Raw genomic sequence first — 14877 nt, forward strand, 5'->3', positions numbered from 1 at the left:
AGCTACAACGACAAGTATTATGACAGGTAGTAGTAACATCGACAATGACAATTATCCAGCACTGACTGGAGGGGAAGGCAGGTTTAAATAGCAGCTGGCTGATTGACACCAGGTGTGGTCAGGTGCCAATCAGCCACAGCTGAGGGGAAGCAGCACTCAGTGAGACAATCAGGAAATGAAGACAAAATAAAAGCGCTGACAGTAAACTAAGACAAACGCAGAGGAAAATCTAAAACACAGTCAAACTGTCAGGGACAAGCCTGACAAAATGAAGAGTTTCTGTCTCTGATAGTTGATATAATAATGTAAGTGCATCATTGAGCCTACATGAACTCCATGGTGTTCAGGGATGAATAGTCTCTCCTATTGCTATTGTACTATTTTTTCAGCTATAGTTACATTAATCATTAGTAATGCAGCAGCCTAGTTTTGAATGGCAGGGTCCCTGCTATCACATGTTGATAAAAATATAACATTTACATAATAAAAATCAACTACAGGCTTCCCAAATGCAGTAATAAATTAAGCTTGATGAGTTGACTTGAAACTGTTTAATGTTGCACTTTTTATATGTAGAAGAAAAGTTTTGTCATTTTATTTAATCTGAGCAACAACTTGAGGCAGTTTAATGTTGATTAACGTGGGTAGAATTATTATAGTGTTCCCAATGTTAAAAGGATAAAGCCATTGTTTACAAATTTGGTAAATAAATAACCCAAAAAATTTATATTTTGTTGTTTTCTTACTGTACCGAAAATGAACCGAACTGTGACCTCTAAACCGAGGTATGTACCGAACCGAAATGTTTGTGTACCGTTACACCCTTACTATTTCCACATTCACCCATTCACACACTGATGGCTGGAGCTGCCATGCTAGGCCCTAACCATGACCCATCAGGAGCAAGGTTTTGCTCAGGGACACAACGGATGAGACTCAGATGGCGGAAGCTGGGGATCGAACCGGGAACCCTCACGTTGCTGGCACGGCTGTTCTACCAACAGAGCCACGTCGTCCCATCCATCCATCTTCTTCTGCTTATCCGTGGTCGGGTGCGGGGGCAGCAGCCTAATCTCTCCATGTGGGCTTTACTTTGAGCTCCTCGCGGATGACAGAGCTTCTCACCCTATCTCTAAAGGAGAGACCCGCCACCCGGCGGAGGAAACTCATTTGGGCCGCTTGTACCCGTGATCTTGTCCTTTTGATCATAACCCAAAGCTCATGACCATAGGTGAGGATGGGAACGTAGATCGACGGGTAAAATGAGAGCTTTGCCTTCCGGCTCAGCTCCTTCTTCACCACAACGGATTAATACAGCGTCCGCATTACTGAAGACGCCGCACCGATCCGCCTGTCAATCTCACGATCCACTCTTCCCTCACTCGTGAACTAGACTCGGAGGTACTTGAACTCCTCCCCTTGGGGCAAGATCTCCTCCCCAACCCGGAGATGGCACTCCACCCTTTTCTGGGCGAGAACCATGGACTCGGACTTGGAGGTGCTGATTCTCATCCCAGTCGCTTCACACTCGGCTGCGAACCGATCCAGTGAGAGCTGAAGATCCTGGCCAGATGAAGCCATCATCTGGAAAAAGCAGAGACCTAATCCTGCAGCCACCAAACCAGATCCCCTCAACGCCCTGACTGCGCCTACAAATTCTGTCCATAAAAGTTATGAACAGAATGGGCGACAAAGGGCAGCCTTGGCGGAGTCCAACCCTCACTGGAAACGCTACGCCGTCCCATTAATAGTATGTATAGTATGTCAATATATGTGTATATATACATGAATACACACATATGCCAAAAAATTTTAGCCAAATGTGGCCCTCGAGTCAAAAAGTTTAGAGACCCCTGCACTGGCCTTTCTAGAGCTTTTCAGCTCTTTAGTATTCAAACCATTACTGCATTTAAACATGTTCTACAACCTGTCACTATTTACACTTCACTCACCCTCTTTATTAACCAGTAGAATTGTCCTTTGTTGCCTTTCTTCCTCTCCACCATGTTATTGCTTGTATGCACTTTGTGTGTGCGTTTTGACACACTCAACATCATGCGCCTCCGCTCTGTAGTCACCGTCGCACAGCGGCATTCAGATGAAAGAACGGTACCGGTACTTTTCAAAGGTGGTATAGTACCGATTTCAATTGATTAGTACCACGATACTTTATTAGTAGCAGTATACTGTACAACCCTACTACACACACATACAGTACATAGAAGAAAGTGTGTTTGTGTTGTTTGTGTCTTGCAGACGTCCAGCAGCTGATCGGTGCTCCAGAAGAAGTTTCCCCTCAGTTAGGGGGGAGCTTCACTTTGAAGCAGGAGACTCCACAACCACCCTGCATTAAAAAGGAAGAGGAGGAACTCTGCATCACTCAGGAGGGAGAGTGTCTTCTAGGACGAGAGGAAGCTGATTACACCAAGTTTCCACTGAGTATTCTCTCTGTGAAGACTGAAGATGATGAAGAGAAACCACAAGTAGACGACCTCTTAGCTCCACTATCAGATCATGAGGCTGAAGACGAGGTTGAAGAACCTCTGAGCAGCGACAAAGACTGTGAAGGTGATATGAGAACTCACACTGACAACAAACACTCTGAATGCTCTACAAAGAAGAGAGGTAAAACTTGTTTTAGCTGCTCAGTTTGTGCTAAAAGCTTTACTAAAAAGAGCCGTTTGACTCGACACATGAGAGCACACACAGGAGAAAAAATATTTAAGTGTTCAGTTTGTGGCAAAAGCTTTTCTCAAAATAGCCGTTTGACTCGACACATGAAAACACACACAGGAGAAAAACCATTTAATTGTTCAGTTTGTAGCGAAAGCTTTTCTCAAAATAGCCATTTGACTCGACACATGAGAACACACACAGGTGAAAAACCATTTAATTGTTCAGTTTGTGGCGAAAGCTTTTCTCAAAATAGCCATTTGACTCGACACATGAGAACACACACAGGTGAAAAACCATTTCGTTGTTCATTTTGTGGCAAAAGCTTTTCTCAACATAGCTCTTTGACTCAACACTTGAGAACACACACAGGCGAAAATACATTTAATTGTTCAGTTTGTGGCAAAAGATTTTTTGTTAAGAGCACTTTGACTCAACACATGAGAACACACACAGGTGAAAAACCATTCACTTGTTCAGTTTGTGGCGAAAGCTTTTCTATTAAGAGCACTTTGACTGAACACATGAGAACACACACAGGTGAAAAACCATTTAATTGTTCAATTTGTGGGAAATGCTTTACTGTTAAGAGGAATTTGACTCAACACATGAGAACACACACTGGACTAAAACCATTTAATTGTTCAGTTTGTGGTACAAGCTTTTCTCATAAAGGCTCTTTTTGGCGACACATGAGAACACACGCTGAAGAAAAAACATTTAGTTGTTCAGTGTGCTGTAAAAGGTTCCAACATAATGCAGACGCAGTAAAACACACAAGAACACACAAGGGAAAATAACCAATTAGCTGTTTAGTTTGTGGTATGTTGCTCATATGTGGTGACATCCACCCTACCCAGGACCTCCTCACTGCTTCTTTCACAAATATCTGAGGTATTCATACAAACTTGGATTATTTGGAGCGTAATCTTATCCACTCATGACCCCATGTCTTCTCTGTATCTGAAACCTTCCTGAACAGTAAGATAGATGATGCTTTAAGTGCTTGGTTACTCCTTCTTCAGTCCAGGGACCTGGGGCCTCATGTGTCAAGTTTGTGCACGCTCAAAAACCTGCACTACACCCTTTTTCACTGCAAAGTTGAGATGTATCAAAACTGACTAACGCATAAGTGATGCTGGGTAACTGTTTGCATAACAAACTGCCAACTTTTACTCTTTGTCTTTGTCATAGTTGTATTTTTAAGTTATCATTCCATGATTTTACCCATCCGGGACATGTGGAAATAGATTTTCCTCCATGCGGCCCATGAGCTAAAATGAGTTTGACACCCCTGCTGTAATCTGACTCATGTGAGCAGGTTACTGTATAAACACATTTTGTTATAAGTTATAAAAATGTGTTCAGTTCTCAGAGACACATCAATGTCAGTGTAGCTGCGGACAGAAGCAACATGTATATTTGATATATAATGTCATAGTTGGTGAGAATAAATAAATACAATGCATAAAGATAAGTTCATACTGTACACATAATGTGATTAAAAAGGTATTTCCTTGGGTTAATTAAAGCAAGTTTATGTTAACTTTATTTTTGTTACAAACCCATGTCAATTGAGTGGGGAATATATGTTTTGTTTCCGGTTTGGTCACGATGTTGGGGGGACAATTAATATGTGAGGGAATTAAGGAAGCAGCATGAGACGACAAGTGTTTGATGTGGAAGACGTTAATGGAGTCTCGGATTGAAAATAAACTTTATTCCCTTGGAGTTTATGAGGCCAACGAGGTATGATTACTTCTGATATGTTTGTGACATCTATGTGTTTTCTTTTTTGGATGTCAGACTAATTGTAAGTTCTGTTTGCTTATTTTATTACTTCTGACGACATTATATTTGGCATCGTTGGTAACGTGAAGAAGACGTGGCTGAAATAAATGACTGTGAAAAAAATGAACGACTTGAGCCTTCATTAAGACCTCGGAGGGAGTAACACTGATAAGGTATGGAAGTAGAATTGTCTCACATCAACTTATATATATATATCTTATATATATATATATATATATCCATCCATCCATCCATTTTCTACCGCTTATTCCCTTCGGGGTATATATATACATATATATATATATATAGCCGAGCGGGGCTGACAACAAAGCTAAAGGCTAATCCTCACAAAATGCCGCTTCCTTCCATCCTGCTTTCAAATGTTCGCTTCCTGGAGAACAAACTGGACTACCCGAAGCTGGATTTATATGCAAGACGCGAGATGAGAGACTGCTGCGCCATATTTCTCACAGAAACGTGGCTGAAACCATCCGTTCCGGAAGAGGCAGTTAGCATCGAGGGGCTAACTATGTTTCAGTCGGACAGGAGCAGAACTCTCACTGGTAAATCCCGAGGCGGTGGTGTTTGTATATACATCAATAACAACTGGTGCAACAATGGGAAGATAGTCTCATGTCACTGCTCTCCCGAATATTAACTATAAAATGCAGGCCATTTTATTTACCCCGGGAATTCAGTGCTATGATCTTCACAGCAGTGTACATTCCCCCCAGTGCTAACACCGAAGAAGCTTTGAATGCTTTGTAATGAACTGCAATCTACACATCCAGAGGGAGTTGTCATTGTGGCAGGGGACTTTAACCAAGCTAACATGAAAACTGTGTTCCCTCATTTCCATCAATATGTGAATATTGCAACCAGGGGTGGAAGCACGTTGGACATGGTTTACAGCAATATTAAACACGCGTTTAAAGCTGCACCACGCCCCCACCTCGGCTCCTCAGATCATCTATCTGTGATGCTAATTCCTGCATACAAGCCCCTGCTGATCAGGAAGCAAGCTACAGTGAAGCAGGTGAGGACCTGGCCAGAGGGAGCAATGGAAGCATTACAAGACTGCTTCAAAACCACAGACTAGGACATGTTCAAGGCAGCTGCCACCGATAATCATAACACATGTGTGGAGGAGTATTCAGAGTTTGTGTCCGCATACATTCAGAAGTGCATGGAGGATGTCTGTGTGATCAAGAACATCCCCACACGGGCCAACGAGAAACCCTGGATGAACAGTGAGGTACGTGCAATGCTGAAGGCTCGGAACAAGGCGTTTAAGTCTGGCGACATGATGGCATTAAAATCAGCCAGAGCTAACATGAACCGTGCCATTAAGGTTGCAAAGCGTGCTAGCAGTCAGAAAGTGCAGGACTTCTTCGACAACCCCACAAACACTAGACGAATGTGGCAGGACATACAGGTCATCACAGACTATAAAGCTGCCTCCCATCTCTGTGACAACAGTATCAGCTTCCTAAATGACCCAAACAACTACTTTGCGAGGTTTGAGGCACTTAACTCCACTCCGGCGAGAAAATCCATCCCTCGCCCTGATGAGCAGCCGCTCAACCTGGACACAGCGGATGTCCGGAAAACCCTGAGGAGAGTGAACCCCCGGAAAGCACCGGGACCTGATGACATTCCGGGCAAGATGCTTAAGGGATGTGCAGACCAGCTGGCGGGAGTTCTGTACCATCATGTTTTAAGACGGCCACAATCATTCCAGTGCCTAAAAAAACCACAATCTCCTCCCTCAATGATTACCGCCCCGTGACACTCACCACCATCATAATGAAGTGCTTCGAGAGGCTGGTAAAGGAATATATTGTGTCCAGACTTCCCCCCACATTCGACCCATACCAGTTCGCTTATCGCCCTAACCGCTCCACAGAGGACGCCATCTCCTCTGAACATCTGGAAGAAAAGGACACACACGTGCGGATGTTGTTCCTGGACTTCAGCTCAGCATTCAACACCATCATCCCGCAGCATTTGGTGAGCAAACTGGTCCCCCTTGGATTCAGTACCCCCCTATGCAACTGGCTGCTTGACTTCCTCACAGACAGACCCCAATCTGTGAGAGTGGGCAACAACACCTCCAGTGCCATCTCCCTGAGCACCGGCTCCCCCCAGGGCTGCGTCTTGAGTCCACTGCTGTTCACGTTGATGACCAATGACTGCTGCGCCAGGTCCACTACTAACCACATTGTGAAGTATGCAGACGACACGACAGTAGTGGGCCTCATCCGTGACAACAACGACATGGACTACAGGGAGGAGGTGAAACATCTGGTTGACTGGTGCAGAACCAACAACCTGGTCCTGAATGTCGACAAGACCAAGGAGATCATCGTTGACTTCAGGATGCACCAGTCCAGCCACACTCTGCTCTTTATCAACGTCACAGCGGTGGAGATGGTAAGCAGCACCAAGTTCCTGGGGGTGCAGATCACTGGCAATATAACCTGGTCCCTATACACCGGAGCTCTTGTAAAAAGAGCTCAGCAGCACATTCACTTTTTGCGTCGGATGAAAAGAGCAGAGCTCCCGCCCCCATTCTCAGCACATTCTACAGAGACACTATAGAGAGCCTACTGACCAACAGCATCTTTGTCTGGACTGACGCCTGCAGTGCCTCAGACTGGAAGTCTCTCCAGAGAGTGGTGAAGACGGCGGAAAAGATTATCAGGACTCCTCTTCCTCCTATCCAGCAGATTGCAAAAAGCTGCTGCCTGACCAGAACTCAGAAAATCTGCAAAGACTACTCCCACCCCCACCAAGGACTGTTTTCACTGCTGGACTCTAGAAAGAGGTTCCGCAGCCTCCGAAGCAGAACCTCCAGGTTCTGTAACAGCTTCTTCCCTCAGGCTGTAAGACTCTTGAACACATCATAACTTTCCCCTCAATTCCCTCCAAAATGGATTAACTGGCTGGAATATAAAAACAATATAACATACATCCATAAACGTGGATGCATATGAAAAAGTGCAATATATTTATCTGTACAGTAATCTATTTATTTATAAATGCACCTTATTGCTTTTTTATCCTGCACTACCATGAGCTAATGCAACAAAATTCCATTCTTATCTGTACTGTAAAGTTCAAATTTGAATGACAATAAAAAGAAAGTCTAAGTCATATATCAATATGATATTAATACATATGCACATATTAATAAATGTACAAATACAAATGTGATGTATAAATAAATAATTTGTATAAATAAACACTTTTGGAAATATATTTTTGAGATTTGAAAATATATACAAAAAAATGTATGAATGTAAAAATGTGACATACAAATAAATCAAGGCTTTGTATAAATAAACGTGTATTTGTAAATATATTTTTGAGATTTGAATATAAATATGCTTGATTTTGTATTTGTATTGAATTTGCATACGTGGATCACCTTTTTCCTTTTTTGTAGATGAGACATTTCTACCACAAACCAGATGCACAAACACATGTGACCTACACACTCCCCCGAACAACCAGCAGAAGGCACTGGAGCCAGAGCGGTCTGGGTCACAGAGCATTCATTATATGCATTATATGCAAAATGCCCGGAGATTTCTGCCCAAAAACAATCCACTTCTTACAGAGAAAATGCACAACGGGCCTGAACTCACTAACGTTAGCGTTGTATTAGCTAATGCTAATTTATCCAGTTAATCTTAAAGCATACTTGCCAACGCAGGTGAGGCGGGGCCTCACCTGCCATCATGGAAAGAAAAAAAATGTAAAAAGAAATTTTTTTTTTTTTATTGTTATATGTATCCAGTGATTATACTATAAAGTTATTTTCCATTTAACTTCACCAGTTTTAGATTATTTTTATTCAAAATGGCTGAATTTTCACATTTGCCGTTCAAATACTGAGAAGAGACGGTGCGGTGATCAGCAGCCAGTTGAGGCACGTCACTCAATTGTGCCTCACCATGGATTGCGGACTCGGCTAACTGCTGGCCTGCTGTGCAGTGAGACCGTATTGCTATATGAATTATATTATACATTTCCATAGTTTAGTTAGCTGAGGTATATAATGTACAGTGTATTTTGTCAACAACTGTATGTGTGTAACGTATTTCTTGTGCTGAGCAATCATAAAACTGCTGCGAAGACGCACTGTGTGAGGCTCGCGTAATCCCGCCTCCTGGTGCCGGTTAAAGCACCCCCCGACGGGAGCGCCACACCAACCAAAGCCCACACCCAAACCCTCCACGTGCAAGACCGAATCCACCCAAAAAAAGTCACTTAACAAGAAGCCAAAAAGTGCAAAAACAACATTGCTCGCGCCGGAGGAGCCGTGAACGACTGCAGGGACACAACATTAGGTACACCTGCAGACTGCAGCACGGATTTCATATTTCATTCATCCACAACTCCTCCAACACGAACAACACTGTTCCCGCAGTTATAAGTAAAGGTAAGACCATAATAACGTTTTTTTTTATTAAATGTGCTTTTTTGTGTGCTACAGTTTGTATGTGTAAAGTTAAAGTTAAGTTAAAGTACCAATTATTGTCACACACACACTAGGTGTGGTGAAATTTGTCCTCTGCATTTGACCCATCCTCTTGCTCACCTCCTGGGATGTGAGGGGAGCAGTGGGCAGCAGCGGCGCCGCGCCAGGGAATAGTTGTTGGTGATTTAACCCCCAATTGCAACCCTTGATGCTGAGTGCCAAGCAGGGAAGAATGCTGGTATGAGCTTTTAAATATAACCCGTTAACTGCTGCCAATCAAATGGTGAATAAGATACTCTTTAGGGTTCATATGTTTGTAAATCTGACTGTGATGAAGTCAGTGCCTCACCAGCCATCAACCTCACCGCACGTCACTGATACATATATATATATATATATATATATGTGTGGGAAAAAAATCACAAGACTATTTCATCTCTACAGGCCTGTTTCATGAGGGGGGGTACCCTCAATCATCAGGAGATTTTAATGGGAGCATTCGCATACCATGGTTTATATAGGGCACAGAGTGGGTGGGTACAGGCTGGCCTAGGGGCGTGGTGATTGGCTCATGTGTTACCTAGGAGGTGTTTCCGTCTATGGCGGCATGTTGTTACAATTTCGCTGCGCTTGTTGAGGGATGACAGGTCTGGACGGTAAATAATAAACAGTTTCTCTTTCAAGCATAGGTTGCATCTTTTATTACCACTATTGTAAGTATGTGTGTATGTGTGGGAAAAAAATCACAAGACTATTTCATCTCTACAGGCCTGTTTCATGAGGGGGGGTACCCTCAATCATCAGGAGATTTTAATGGGAGCATTCGCATACCATGGTTTATATAGGGCACAGAGTGGGTGGGTACAGGCTGGCCTAGGGGCGTGGTGATTGGCTGTTGTGTGGTTGAATTACATCTTGTGCAATAAAGACAAGACAAACAAAGAAGTCGTATGAGCCTACATTCCTGGGATTATTACAATACACTGACACGGACTCAGAGCTCGCTCGCCAGTACTCAAATGGCAGAACAAAACCTACTTAAATAGTGAAAGGGAAGTGTTATTTTTTTTTAAAGCAGCAGCAAGTACAGTACAGTTAGTAGAACAACTGTGTTTTCATTACTGTTTACTGTACTAATATATATATATATATATATATATATATATATATATATATATATATATATATATATATATATATATATATATATATATATATATATATGTCTTAATAAGGTTATCCAAAAAATAGTGCTCGATACCGTAGTAGAGTGCAATATATGTATGTGTGGGAAAAAAATCACAAGACTATTTCATCTCTACAGGCCTGTTTCATGAGGGGGGGTACCCTCAATCATCAGGAGATTTTAATGGGAGCATTCGCATACCATGGTTTATATAGGGCACAGAGTGGGTGGGTACAGGCTGGCCTAGGGGCGTGGTGATTGGCTCATGTGTTACCTAGGAGGTGTTTCCGTCTATGGCGGCATGTTGTTACAATTTCGCTGCGCTTGTTGAGGGATGACAGGTCTGGACGGTAAATAATAAACAGTTTCTCTTTCAAGCATAGGTTGCATCTTTTATTACCACTATTGTAAGGTGTGCTGGATGCAAGAATTTGCCATGTTATTGAATATTCAACATTATTGTCTTTGAGGTCCCAAATGTGTTTGCTGAGTTCTGTGGTATTTCGCAGGTTTTTGTTCCTGAAAGAAGCCTTGTGATTGTTCCATCTGGTTTTGAATTCTCCCTCGGTTAATCCTACATATGTGTCGGATGTGTTAATGTCCTTGCGTATTACCTTAGATTGGTAAGGTAATACGCAAGGACATTAACACATCCGACACATATGTAGGATTAACCGAGGGAGAATTCAAAACCAGATGGAACAATCTGGTTTAGGATTCTCCCTCGGTTAATCCTACATATGTGTCGGATGTGTTAATGTCCTTGCGTATTACCTTAGATTGGTAAGGTAATACGCAAGGACATTAATTATATTATATATATATATATATATACATATATATATATATATATATTAGTACAGTAAACAGTAATGAAAACACAGTTGTTCTACTAACTGTACTGTACTTGCTGCTGCTTTAAAAAAAAATAACACTTCCCTTTCACTATTTAAGTAGGTTTTGTTCTGCCATTTGAGTACTGGCGAGCGAGCTCTGAGTCCGTGTCAGTGTATTGTAATAATCCCAGGAATGTAGGCTCATACGACTTATTTGTTTGTCTTGTCTTTATTGCACAAGATGTAATTCAACCACACAACAGCTCCAATGTGTGTCTATCCCTTTTCCCGGCAAAGCTCGAACACCCACTTCCTATTAACAACGTCACTTCCCTATCTCTCCCGAAAGTCCCGCCCCCCAGCCAAAGTCATTGGCTAACACCCTGTAGCCAGCCGCTACATAAACACAATAGCTCCATGCCTGCCTACTTTATGGGTTATAGATAAACCTATGGATAACGGAGACATATATAATAGTCTCCTTTTTAGGTGAGAGACGACGCTAAAGGCAGTGCCTTTAAGGCACGCCACCAATATAGTTGTCCGACTGAAAATCGGGAGGTTTTCGGGAGAATGGTTGTCCCGGGAGATTTTCGGGAGAGGCAATAAAATTCGGGAGTCTCCCGGAAAATTCGGGCGGGTTGGCAAGTATGTCTCAAAGACTGTGCTAGCTGCTTATTTAATTGTAAAAATGCCATCTCTTATCAGTGCAATGTGTGGCTCTGGCTGCAGTGCCCTCTGCTGGTTGTTCAGGGGAGTGTGTAAGTCACATGTGTTTGTGCATCTGGTTTGTGGTAGAAATGGCTCTTTGACACAGAAGCAAAAAAACGATCCACATATGCAAATTCAATACAAATACAAATTCAAGCATATTTATATTCACATCTCAAAAATATATTTATAAATACATGTGTATTTATAGAAATTCTCGATTTATTTGTATGTCACATTTGTATATTTATACATTTTATTTGTATATATTTTCAAACCTCAAAAATATATTTACAAATAGTACGTGTTTATTTATACAAATTATTTATTTATATATCACATTTGTATTTGTATATTTATTAATACATGCAATGCATATGTATAAATATTATAGTCAAGTCAAGTCAACTTTATTTATATAGCACGTTTACGACAACTTTTAAATTGAACCAAAGTGCTTTACAGGTTAAAAAAGCATAGAGCAAAAAACAAAAACAAAGCAAAAACAAACAAACAAAGAACGTAAACAATGAATGAGCTGAATAAGATAGTGCAAAAACAATACGGTAAATATCATATTGATATATAAAAGGTGATGTGAGACAATTAAATTTCCATAATAATGGGCCATAATTTACAGGTCAATGATTTGCTGAGTGAAGAAAAATAAAGTATGGGTTTCAACTACGGCTGTCAATGTTAATGCGTTACCATACAGTGTTGGTTTTGACCGGCGCAGGAAGGCAGTGCGCATCGCACAGGCAGCGATGACGTCACACACCAGTGGTAGAGGGATGTGCTCTGTGCCCACTTTCGCTTCAAAACAAACCTCGATGGAACTTCAGATAAAACTGAGGTTATTAGTCAGTAATGCAGCGACAAACTTTCTTATCATCGGCACACATCAAGTTTAAAATAGAATCAAAGAATCAGAACGCACTTTGTCCCGTATGTTTATTAAGTAAGTGGCCAACAGAGCCCATTATTTTGTTGTCATGTTCCCGGGTTCGTGTAAGAGAAAAAGGTCAATGGTGACGTCACACGCCAGTTTTGACACAGCAGTTTGGCTCCAGTCGCCAACACGCACCGAGCAGGCATCTTGTCAGTGCAGCAGATAACTAAAGTCAGTGTACAAAAGTGAAAATAGAAGTGTTCTGCTGTCTATGCTTGCAATAAGAGCAATATTTATGTGAGCGTGTTTGTTTCCTCACTGAGTGCAGTTGGTCCGAGGTCGAGTACAAGTCATCCTTCAATGAGGATATTACTGATAAAAGTCAAGAGGAAAAAACGTCAAAAGGGTGAAATGCTATAATGTTGAAAATGTATACTGGGGTAGTGTGAGTTTCACACTTTCACAAGACTTACTTTGTCAAACAACTTGCCGTTTGCTTGAACCCACTAAAAGACAGAAAACAACATTGTCGATTTTTGTTTAATTTCTATCTATTTTGATACCAAAAATGTTTTCGCGATAAGGAGCACTTCAATTTTGAGCCAGAAATGTAAGAAAAGATGAAAAGGGCCGCTAGTTATTTAAAAGGTATTTTATTTTTTAAAGTGCAGTTGTGGATCGGAAGTTGCACACTGCTCGCGCATGCGCAAACACATGGAACAGTGGTAAAGCAGAAAGTCCAAGATGGCGGACTAAGCGGCGTGGCTTTCCGGAGAAGTTTCACATTTACGATCTTATAGATTCAAAAATAGCATCAAATACCTCAACTATTCACCTTTTCTTAAGCCCACCCAACGGACTTTGAGTGTGGCGCGATGGCGTGTTATGTGAAGTGAAGATTGAAGACGTGATAGAAGATGGACGACTACTGCTATGCTAAGATGGCGACGTCCGCTAAAAGAGAACATGAAAGAGAATCAGCGCCACCAACGGAGAACAATCTGAAAAGCGAAGATGAAGGTGAGTGTGTTGCGTTCCCTCATTTGAAAGCTCTTTGAATTCCAAGCCCTAAAAATAGAAATTAGCCTACTTTGTTGAACAATGTAAACAAAGAACCTCATCCAAAATGGCGGAAATGTCTGTTAGAAGTGACCGCAGTAGTAAACAGTAGGCAAGCAACGATACTTGGTATAATCCTGCGTGAATCCGCCTTTATTGACCGTGATCCTGTGTTTTAATATTTTTCAATCAGACTTTGTGTGTGTTACGGACAGCAAAGCCCTGTCGGTCTGTTATTTCACTTTACCTTTTTCTGTTGTTGATTGAGCTGTGTTGAAGCAGCAAAAAAGGACATCATGTTAAATGAAGAGTTTCTGTCTCTGATAGTTGATATAATAATGTAAGTGCATCATGAAGCCTACATGAACTCGATGGTGTTCAGCATTGGCGTTGTTAGGCCTATTTTAGGGGGGCTCAAGCCCCCCTAAAATGTTCTTAAGCCCCTTTAAATAATTTGGTGTTATATATATGTATATATATATATATATATATATATATATATATATATATATATATATATATATATTTATTATTATTATTTTTTTTTTTAACAAATACATGCCGACATATTCATTATAAAGTGGCCCGAATATGAGTTTAAATAAATTAATCATATAACCTGTCATTATTCACTCAGTTTCCCCTCACTTCATAGCGTAAATCACCAACAATTATTCCTGGGCGCGGCACCGCTGCTGCCCACTGCTCCCCTCACTTCCCAGGGGGTGAACAAGGGGATTGGTCAAATGCAGAGGACACATTTCACCACACCTAGTGTGTGTGTGTGACAATCATTGCTACTTTAAGGGAGAGAGCCCCTTTAGTGTGTCGGTATCCAATCCATTCCACTTGTTCATATAGAAAATGCCCACATCCCTCAAAATCCAGTCCGCATTTTCTCTGCGACCTTGCCTGCGGTCCTTGGACTTGTTCATATAGAAAATGCCCACATCACTCTTGTAGAATCTATATAAAGTAATATACAGTAGTCTAATGTTAAAACAATGAAAAAAAAAACATTAAATATATTTGTTTTATTGTATTGTTACATTAATAGCTGTTGTATTGTTATAGAATGGCTTGTTAAACATTTCATAGGATTTTCAAAGGGAGGAAAAACCAAGACATTTAATATAAAATGTCAAATTTAATAGATACATTAAAAGAAAAAGAAAACAAATGGTTAAAAGACATCGTCCCGGGGAGCATTTCATTTCGTCCTGTGCATTTTTTAAATAATACT

The 14877-nt window shown here is 41.3% G+C and overlaps 2 protein-coding genes across 2 annotated transcripts in view; both read left to right on the forward strand.

Annotated features, from left to right (window-relative positions):
* The first annotated feature begins 2257 nt into the window (after positions 1-2257).
* Positions 2258-4572, forward strand: LOC133619257 (uncharacterized). Its single transcript, XM_061980199.2, has one exon. It carries the CDS (start codon positions 2574-2576, stop codon positions 3471-3473), a length of 900 nt encoding a protein of 299 aa, XP_061836183.2. The 5' UTR covers positions 2258-2573; the 3' UTR covers positions 3474-4572.
* Positions 4573-13440: 8868 nt separating this feature from the next.
* Positions 13441-14877, forward strand: part of LOC133619255 (uncharacterized) — a 208025-nt gene continuing 206588 nt past the window's right edge. Inside the window, exon 1 of the mRNA XM_072915454.1 lies at positions 13441-13595. Coding sequence (XP_072771555.1) covers positions 13493-13595 — 103 coding nt within the window. The 5' untranslated portion in view covers positions 13441-13492. The remainder of the gene's footprint in view (positions 13596-14877) is intronic.

This window comes from Nerophis lumbriciformis, linkage group LG20, assembly GCF_033978685.3.
Source record: "Nerophis lumbriciformis linkage group LG20, RoL_Nlum_v2.1, whole genome shotgun sequence".
NCBI classification, from domain to species: domain Eukaryota; kingdom Metazoa; phylum Chordata; class Actinopteri; order Syngnathiformes; family Syngnathidae; genus Nerophis; species Nerophis lumbriciformis.